The 10,634-nt window shown below is 40.3% G+C and overlaps 1 protein-coding gene across 1 annotated transcript in view; it reads left to right on the forward strand.

Annotated features, from left to right (window-relative positions):
* Positions 1-9,745, forward strand: part of CALCR (calcitonin receptor) — an 80,867-nt gene extending 71,122 nt beyond the window's left edge. Inside the window, exons 10-11 of the mRNA XM_054990947.1 lie at positions 2,977-3,018; positions 9,575-9,745. Coding sequence (XP_054846922.1) covers positions 2,977-3,018; positions 9,575-9,745 — 213 coding nt within the window. The remainder of the gene's footprint in view (positions 1-2,976; positions 3,019-9,574) is intronic.
* The last annotated feature ends 889 nt before the right edge of the window (positions 9,746-10,634 follow it).

Below are 10,634 nucleotides of genomic sequence, written 5' to 3' on the forward strand. Positions count from 1 at the left end.
AGTTTGTTTTACTTAAGAGAAGCAGTGTGATTCTCAGATTACTCAAATGCAAAAGAACTGGGCCATGTGTATGCCAGCTCTTAATTGCTCCAAGCCGCATATTTAGCTTCATGAGTGGGGTGGGGGGAGGGGGGTGACAGAAAGAGACAGCAGTGGGCTTGTCAGATTCTGCCTAAGATCTTAAAGTGACAAGCATGGTGGCAGCTGCCTGCTAAAGAGTGTTGGACAAGAAATACTCAAAAGGCTTCAGGGAGGTTGGAGAAACAGAGCTATCCATTTCTGGTTTTTTTCTGCCCTCCCCACTAGGGTTGCCATCCTCCTTTGGGCAGCGAGGATGATCCGACCTCCAGGCTCCAGGCCTCATCAGGCCTCTTAGGTCCAGTGGGAGCAAGAAGTGGGGAGCGATGTCAAATAATGACAAGCAATGTCATGACATTACTTCTAATTTGTACCTAAAAATGATGTGTGTGAGTCCCAAGGGCCAAGTTCAATGTCTAGAGATACGTTTACAAATTCAAAATGTAAATCCAATTTATTTAAATATAACAGAACACAACTATGAAAACATTCCCAAAGTTATCAATACTGGGTCACTAACCAGTGATTCCAGAGCAGAGTCCTACTCACAATTGGTAGAGTGCACAGACCGTTCTGTGGATTTGGCCAGAGTCTATGCCTGGAATAGCGTCCCAACTATCCAGAAGGCCTTGCAACAGCAGGACTCTTTTTGCGAAGATGCTGTATGAATCATGGAGCCTGCTAGTTGCCCTAGGAGCAGTTCTCTTTTCATTCTGGCAAGACGAAGTGGGGCAGCTCTGTACTAGGGTGCTGGTCTCAAATAGTCAATGAAGAGTTCAGGTATCAGCAATTCCTGCTCTTTGCTCTTTTGTGCTTCTTCAGCTCTTCCCAGTTACTGCTGTTCTCCCAGAGAGAAGGGTTCAACTCTCCCTTGCTAGCAGTTTCAACTCTATGACCTTCTTAGATCCAAAGCTTGGAAACAAGCTTTGCTTTCCAAAGAGCAGTAGTGTCACCACACCTCTCCTCCTTCCGGTGTTTTCAGCTAGCCTAGTCCTGCATTATACCACCTCTCCTAGCCCCATTTTTTAACACATGCCCCATGAGCCTTTGTGGAACATGCAAATTAATACATACCTAGGTACACCTCAGTTATCTGCTAGTCCTGTCAGCTAGTCTAGTCTATCTATGTATCTGCAGTCTATTAATCAGACCTAGGTCCTAAGCCCCAAACCGCTTTTTCAGTACAGGCTTACAGATGTCACAATGCTCTATGGTAACAAAACAAAACAATACACCGAGATGAGTGAATGTAAACCAGAAGTGATACCTTGAGATTGCACATCAGGCTGCCTCTGGTTGCCAGCATTTAGCTGGCAACAGTACTTCCCCTTGAACCACCAAGACAGCATCTCACATGTTCACACTTCTTAAACAAGTGGACACTTTTATTAAAGAAAAAAAAATAAAAGGCTGATTTATGAATATGACATTAGAAATGAATTTTGGACTTAGACACAATCCACAGGGCATATCTGGAAGCCAGTAATATTATTAGTTTTTTTAAAAAACAGTTTCTGTCTTGGTTTGAAGATTGTCTCTTCCTGAACTGACATAACAGCAAAAATCGGCTAATGTGTAGAGAGAACAATATAGGCTTCTAAATGCAGGTGAAAATGGCCATCATCTAAAGACGATATAATTGCACATCTAGACTGGTGAATCTTAGTAGATGGTAAGAAGTGATTTTGCTCCAGTTAATCTTCCTAAACTTCACTGAATGTACAAAGATTTCAAAAGGTGTGGTTATAAATGACATTAATAGAAAGGCACTGTAATTTATTTTTGATTTCTTAAGATACTTTTATCCAGTAACATATCTCTACAGAAATAAACTGAGAACATACAATTGTTTTTTTTTGTCTAAAAGCTGCTTGATTTTGTCATTCAAATTATTAGTGCACTTACAGTTAATGCAAGAATTAATCAGGCCATCGCACCTGTCAAGAGAAGACCGATCTTATGGCCCACATTTACCAGCACTATTTCAGACTATTTCAGATAATATCAGCAATACCATTTACCAGCTTATCCTGCAGTATGATATATGCTATCACCTGCTAACAACGCCCTTCTGCTATCTACATAGGATAAACAAGTCAGTCCTTATATAAAAGAATAAATCGACAAAAATCTAGCTTTAAAATTGGCAATATTAAGAGCAGATTCACAGAATACATGTCCTTGTGACTGCCATTGCAAGAAAGATAAGAATATTTACAGTTACTGCTCTTTTGAATGGCTCACTTTATTCTTAAAACAAGAACAAAATCCATGCATTGCCTTTCATTAGGGCAAACCAAAAATGTACAGAAAGTGTACAATTTTTTTTGAGTTCACCAGAGCACTACATCAGGCTAGATGTTACATATTTTATTAAGAGGACATAATGCAGATTTCTCTGGCCCTGGTCTTAAGGTCTGGTCTTGCAGGCATCCTCAGGGAGATGCAGGAAGGCCTTTAGCTTGACTTTATTGCTGAGGTGCTAAGTTGCAACTGAGGGCCAAACTAGATCACTGTGTGATCAAGTGGAGTGCAAGTGGAGCTCAAGCGAACAGGGAGGAATACACGTGAGTCTGTTCACTTGCTATTCAAGTGTAATTCGTCACTTCTAGCTTGGCTCATAGTCTCTGACTCTGAGACCTGCTCTTAGGTCCCTGTTTTCACCTTCTGCACTGTTGAGCTCTGTATAATATCACAGACCCTGCCATTTTATGGACGTGGATGGAGGGGAGGTTACATTTTTTCTCTGCAGCACTTGTGTGTGTGTGTGTGTGTGTGTGAGAGAGAGAGAGAGAGAGAGAGAGAGAACATTTATGAAGTGAGAAACTTTGTACCGTTAATGCAAAAAACATAGGAAAATCATAGGAGACATCTAAATCTCTTTTCTTTTTTCCTCAGGGTTTACTTGTGGCAACTATTTTCTGTTTTTTCAATGGAGAGGTAAGCATAGAAAACAATTTCACTTTAATGCACATCATTGTAACCTAAATTTATGACTACTAACAATATCATTGCTCACTCTCGCATACCATCAGTGACCACGGCTGCTATTGCATTGGAGGGCACTTTTATTCCAGTGATGGGCAGGGAGAGAGAGACCCTTGTCTCCATTTCACATTCTGTATTAATTACCCAGACGTGTTGCCAGAGCATTGTGACAAACTGTTGTCTGATCTAAAGGGCAGCATTAATCCTCTTTTTTTTTCTTTTACTTTTTTGTCCAAGTCATAAAAGCTAAGAGGATAATAAAAAACTAGAACTAAATTTGCTCATTATCAGTCTAATAACAAAGTTGCGTATTGAAAATCCCTAGGAGGAAAAAAAATCTGCTTTAATTTCGAACCTTTACCAATCAATCAAAATGTAAGTTAGGAGGTACACAATACTGTTTAAGATGCTATTTTTTCATTATGTGTTCTTAGAAAACCAAAGCCATAATTTCCAGATCATAGCAACACATGAATTCATTATTTTCTACAGATATTTTTAAAATAAATATGCATAGAAATGCATTTGGGGACTTAATAGATTTCGATTGTGGTTCTATATGTTCCCATTGACTGCTCAGAATCAGGGTCGAATCCACATTCACTCATTACCCGCATGTTTATCGCATATCTTCCGTTTGCCTCCAATCCGTGATTTTTTCCTCTTCGTTCACATTCCTGCTTCCAATCCGTCTTTCTTGCGCGTCCCTCCGGTCACATGGCCGCTCAAAAACCGCTTTTTTGGGCGGGACCTTTTTTTCCCGCCCATTTTTTTAAAAAAATTTTGAGCGCACTTTTCCGTTATTTCGATCTTGCCTTATAAAGAAACACCATTGAAGATAATGATGCCTCTCTTTCCCCCACTGACAGCACTGATGGTGCTCTCCCGTTTCTTTTTTGGAAATTTGGAAGCATGTGAGAAGCTTTTGTGGGCATTTCCTATGCAGGACAGTTCAGTGCCTGAATTTTACTGAAGTTTCACTTCCTTGGAGTGTCATTATTTTGATATTTCATAATTTCGATATTACAGTAATATAAAATAAAAAAAATAAAAACCAGTTAAAAAGGAAGTTTCGCGAGTCCGTTCTGAGGATGGATTCACCCCAAAATGATTTTTCAAACTACCAGATTTGATTCAGAAACAGCATAATCAATAAATCCAATGCTATGGAGTCAAAAACAGTCTTTTGCAGACTACGGAGCACTTGCAAGTTGAATCAGCCAATAGGAACTCTCGGAACGGCCGGAGAGACAGGAAGGGGGGTGGTTTTAAAAAAAAACACGTGTAAATTGCGCATTGGCCTGTTCACGGCCACCGTGAAACTCCCGTTGAAAACCTGTGACCACATATTTGGGAGAAATGCGTCTGTTTAATGAGGTAATGTGACCGGCACTCGGGATTGCGTGGGGAATGCGGGGAACATGCGACTTAGAATGAGTAATGTGGATTCGACCCAGGATTGTCAGGTCACTAGTTTAATTTGCTTATGAAAAATATAATTTTGATGTGTGAAAAGCAGTAGAGTATAATCTACAAACAAGCCAAAACTGACTTGAGACTTCACTGGTTCTAAATCTACAGTCTAATATTATCCTCCTTGGCAAAAATCCCCTTTTGCAATATTCCATTCAGTGGGATTAACAACAAAATATAGACTGAGCATACTCATTGGCCTCTAAGAGCAATGAATGTTCAGGGCAGTTAAGTTTAGCTGAAGAGAAAAAAGGAAAACAGAAGAGAGGGAATTTGCATAATTGAGCCCCTGACAGTTTGTAGTATTCTATAATAACCTAAGGTTCACCTCTAACTTTACTATGCAGGGTAAGTTGAGAAAAGTAAAAATTGCCCTGAACTGTATTGCTCAGGTTGGGGGGGTGTAGAACAATGGCTTCTAGTTCACTTAGCCCTGACTGACAGTCAATATGGCAAGAGTAGGTAACTTCTCCTAACCCCTGATTGTTTATTCCCCCATAATTTCTTACAGGCCACCAATTTGTGTTTGTAAGAATTAATGATCCCTGTAACACCTTTCAGCATGTAAAATGCTCTACAGCTCTTACTCAGGCTCACAGCCTTGTAAGAAATGAAATACAGCCTGAAACAAAGATTTTGTCTGTAGCTACATAAACTTAATAGTTGAATGAAGATTTTCAGCTTCTTTGAGTTTCAGGAATATTTGAAAGGGCAGCACTTATGGGAAAGATAAAAAAACTTGGACAATTGCAGAATATGTCTATAGCATTCTCTTATCCACAGCAAACTGGTGCTATCAAGGCAACCCAGAACTTCCTACATCTACACAACTCTCTTATCCACTTAGAAATCTGAAGGATCAAATGGATTCATTAAAAAAAGAATTTCAAACAATATATTTGCCCATTTTCAGCAAACAGATTACTGTAGGTGTTCTATTTTTTATAAGGCAAATACAAATATTACAATGCTGTTGATCTGGTAATAGTTTTATACTTCAAAAGCTGGACACTGTTTTTCATAATAACCTCCCCTTTTCACTGGAATTGTCATGTGTCCTCAGTATCCTGAGGTCAGGGCCAGGATCCAGGAACCACAGAATTCACAGCGCAGCTTTGCTCACTGGGTGGCATTTGGAAATCCTGATTTATTTCAGCTCTGGTTGCATTCATTTTGGTGGAATTTGTGCCTGGGAAATGCATACAGTAATTTGGCTTCTGTCATATTTTCAGAGAATATTGTGCTAGAAAATTGCCCTAAGGCAAGTGGAGTTTGACGCCTTCTATTTTCTTTTTTTAATGGGTAAACTTGGAAGGGAGTTACTGTTTTCCACCAACATGCCAGTTGCTCATACTACTGCACTAGGAAGAGGGAAAAGCAAACAGTACTAGATCAGCCAAGAAGGAAAGAAAGGGGCATGATAACCCAGTCTTATGACTAGGTGAAGTTGCTGCTTCACGGAGTCAAATTCTCAGGCATTTAATTTATTATGGCATGGCTTATTTTTGAAGAGTGAAATTAATAGAAAGGGGTTTTTGTTGCCTTCTTCCCGCTAAAGGCCCTTGACACTCACTGCCCCAAGCCACAGTCCAGAAACATCAGGAATGGCATGGGAAGTAACAAGGAGTACAGTTGGAGAGAGATGCCCATCCACACTTGCGTGAGTTCTGACATGAACAGACAAGAGTTTATGCAAGTTTGTTCCCCAGCTGCATGCACGTACTCACGCACACCTTTTCATGCAAGCCCAGGGGATTCTCTCGCACAAGATGTTTTGGAGAACCTGGGAGGATTCTGGTTTCCTCCACCAAAATTTCTCTAGGGGATCCAGCCATGCCTTAGATCCAGCGCAATCCATTGGTTAAAGCCACAGTCTGCTCTTCAGCTCAGTTTGTTCCAAACTGACCACTGATCTGTTGCCAGGTGCATACAGATCAAAGTGATATTTCTTGAGGAAAAAAATATTCTATGGCACAGAAGAGGGCTTAGCTGTAATGTAATGGAAGCTCAGTTGCTCAGTGATTTATTGCTTATTACTAGGCTATTCACATTAAGGCAAAATTCAATGAAATCCATCCAACATAAATGATTTCAAAGACAATGCAATGTTCCACATCTGCTTTTGGAGCTCATTGCACAGGCTCTTTGCTTCACAAACCTTCAGTACCACAAGAGCTTGGCTTATAACACAAACAACTTAGTAAAAAGTGATCCAAATGTTGGATTTCCTAATCAACAGAAAAAGGTGGTGTCATTTTTGTTCATCTCTCTATGATGTTTTCCTCATGCAATCCTTCAGAAGGAATTTATAATGTTACAGTGAGGTAAGAAATCCCCAGTTGTCTAGCTAGTCATGGGCAAGTCACATTCTTTCAGCTTCAGTCCTTGAAATTATGGGGATTGTAATACCATAAAGCATCTATATACCTCTGTGTTTGTTAGCAAGTGTACAGAAAGAGTCCCACGAACATTTATTTCCACAGACTTTTTCACAAAAGTGCTATCTGAATACAGTAGGTGTCCAAGGTGCTTCTGTCTTGTAGTCTCTACAACAATGTTGTAAAGGCACTAGTGCTATTCCCATGCTCCCTGGTGGCAGTGGCAATGAGTTTGAGTGGCTTGCCTAAAGTTGCCCAGTGAGGTCACAGCTGAGATGAAGTTCCTGGTACCATGTAACATTCTTTATGAATAAATTTCTGGATCCAGGATGCAGTACAACATAACTTTTATTTAACTATTTACATAACTTAGAAAGCAGTGTTAGAGAGAGAACAAGTAACTTGCTACCCAGACAGATCTCTTGACTTGTTTTTGCAAAGGGATATGTAGAACCTGTTAAGCATCACCCACTTAACATCATAGTGTCCTCACAGTTCCAGTGGATACTTCCTGATTTGTAGCTATCACATATTGCCTGCATGGGTAAGAAAATGGAACTTCTCTAACTTCACTATCAATGATATATGTATGAATGTGTCACAGAGAGCCAGTTTGGTATAGTGGTTCAGAGTGCAGGACTTTAATCTGGAGAACCGGCTTTGATTCCCCATTCCTCTGCTTGAAGCCAGCTGGGTGACCTTGGGTCAGTCACAGCTCTCTCAGAGCTCTCTCAGCCCCACCCACCTCATAGGGTGATTATTGTTATGGGGGAAATAATGACATACTTTGTAAACCATTCTGAGTGGGTGTTAAGTATATAAATCAAATGTTACGATTATGTTATTATTAGAAGGCACAAACATTTTGAAATTCCAAAATATAAAGTCAGTGAAACCCCAATCTTATTTAGATTTTTTTACTTTGTATCATGGCCTACGTTGTAGAAACTTGGTATGAGTAGCCAGGGCCGGATCGAGGGGGGCAGGGGGGGTAGTCTGCCCCCCGCGCCACCAGGGCGGGGGCGCCGGGAGCAGCTGCCAGCTGCCAGAGGGCGCAGGCAGCAGCGCGGGCAGCCCCGCAGCCCCCCGCGCTGCCTTTCGCCTGCCCCGCAGGACAGGGGGCAGCTGGCTTGCCGCGCACCCCCTGTCCTGCAGGGCAGGCAAAAGGCAGCATGGGGGGCTGCAGGGCCGCCCACGCCATTCGTCTGCCCATCACGCAGCGCGGGGAGCGTGTGTGCGCTGTGCACGCATGCGAGGCGGCCAGCCAAGGGTTGCCCCGGGCGTGGGCATTCCTAGATCCGGCGCTGTGAGTAGCAAGCTTTCTAAATGAAGAGATTGTGAATTTGAAAAGTAAAAAAACCAATGTGATGCTTCTTGTTTTAAAATCTAAAGATGAAACACTTAAAGCAGATGACATTTAGAATCCATTTGCAATTCTGTCTATACCACCACTCATATTTCATTTCACTATTTTATAGTAAAAGCATAGATTCTAAATATATTGTCCAAAACATAATTATTTAGGGTATGAACAATTAACTAACAAAATGTTAGTGTTGCATCCACACAAAAAAATCTTTAAAAGATCAGGTAGCAGCAGCAAAGAATTGAAAAACTGGAATGTTGACAGGGCTCTGCCTTGAGCCCGCCTGGCGGGGAGGGTGGATTAAAAATCTAATATAATAAATAAATAAATAAATTTAATTGACCATCAGTTTAAAATACCATTATCATGCTAACTTAGAGAACAGGATGATTTCACTTAGTTTTCCCATCCAGGAACCCAAGGCAATATTTGTGCATGTACATTCTGTTAGATAGTGGCTGTCGTAGACATCCAGCAATCTACACTATTAAACGTTTGCCTAACTTCTTTTCAGAACTATAATTGCTTAAATTAGAATAACATTTTTCTGTGTAACATATACAACCAGCTAACACTCTCAAAAATTTACAATGTAGTTTATTTAGAGTCTGTGCAGTCACTCTACTGCATCAATTTCTTTTGGAACAAATTATTCATCTAGTATTATTTTGGTGGGTCTAATTGTACTATAGAGGCAGAGCATTAAAATAAATGGATTTTTGTCAGACACTGACTGCACCATTATATTGTAGAACTGAATCTTCACCATCAACTCTGTTTATGAAAAGCTAAGCATATTTATTTAATCCTGCAAAAACATTCAGTATGTGTTTATGGAATACTGTAGATACAATGTATTAAACCTGTTATAGTATTATAGTTTTTCCCCTCAATAAAAGTGGCATCACAATTCCAGATCTGTTTAAGAAGGAGAAGAGGCATATACTGGACATTTTGGCCCTGTGTATTCTACAGTGGATGCACATACATCCTGCATGTATATGCATACATCTGTTGCAAGACAGGGCCATCACGTGTTTACTTCATAAATGAAACCAGGGACCAGAACCTGGAAAAATGTGGGGTTGGAATCACACCTTGAGCTGTACATGCATTGAACATAACATGAGAATTACTCAACATATGAATAAAGAAGTTTCAAGTATGCACACTACATGGATTGCATGTGCATTCCCCGTAACTTCTTAATGGGGCTTTTGTCTGAATTTGTTCAGAGTAGCCAAAAAACCTCTCTTACCACTAGTCTTAATCCAATTTCTTCCACTTACAGGTCCAAGGAGCTCTGAAAAGGCAATGGATGCAGTATAAAACCCAATGGGGTCAAAGACGACGAGAACATTGCTCTACACGATCTACCTCCTATACAGCAACATCTATTACAGAGGTCCCTGTTTATCTATATCCCCATGAATCCAACAGTGAACAGTTTAATGGAAAATAACTTGTTGCGTTAAAATCTGGAGAGACGTCTGCCTAGCTTACAAAAAGAGCATATGGTTTTCTGTTTGTACAGGAGACCAGAAGGGGAAGACTTCGAGGCCATTGCAAGAGCAGGCTCTGTCAGATGATGAGATGCATCATATGTAAACTACAGAAACTCAGCTTTCTGATGGTGACAACTTCAAAAGAGTCTGAAGGAAAGGGGGGGAGAGAGAGAGAGAGAGAGAGAAAGAGATGTTCACTGGATCCATTTGCTACTAGGTGTTCTCTTCATGGGAGAAGGACCGAGGCTGAGCTACTAAGTGAGAAGTATGGAATTTTCCCAGTTCCAGAACACAGCCATTATATGAAATAAGGATATTAGAGTAACAAAAAATTTTGCAAGGTGCCGCATGAAGATCTGGGAGATATCATTGTTTCTATAAATGGATTTTTGTTGTCTTGACTAAGCTAAACACAAAAAAAATGGTCAGCAGCTATTGCATAAGATATTTTTACATTAGGCTTCTGATCCATAAACATGAGTTACTTGTCAGTGTCTTAGAAAATGTTGCATTTGAATAGTTCCAGTGCTTTCTTAAAGGTTGTTGCACTTAGGGCAAAACAATTTTAAAAAATCATTCCATTTAATTTAAATCCTCACTATCTCAAGAGGATGGTTTACAGTATTATTCTGATATCAAGCACAGGACAGAAATGAACGTAAACTATTTATTGTGTCACAAGAGTTCAAAAATAGATTAAGAATGGATGAAATGCAGTGTGCTGTTGGACAATCTAATGTGAGGACCCAAGAGACTTTGTTAAGAATGCGCAAAAATGGTTGCTATAATAATCAGGGAAATGGTCAGCCATATTTTTCATCCCAGCAATCAGATAAAGGGAGGGGG

Source organism: Eublepharis macularius, chromosome 11 (assembly GCF_028583425.1).
Source record: "Eublepharis macularius isolate TG4126 chromosome 11, MPM_Emac_v1.0, whole genome shotgun sequence".
Lineage (NCBI taxonomy): Eukaryota > Metazoa > Chordata > Lepidosauria > Squamata > Eublepharidae > Eublepharis > Eublepharis macularius.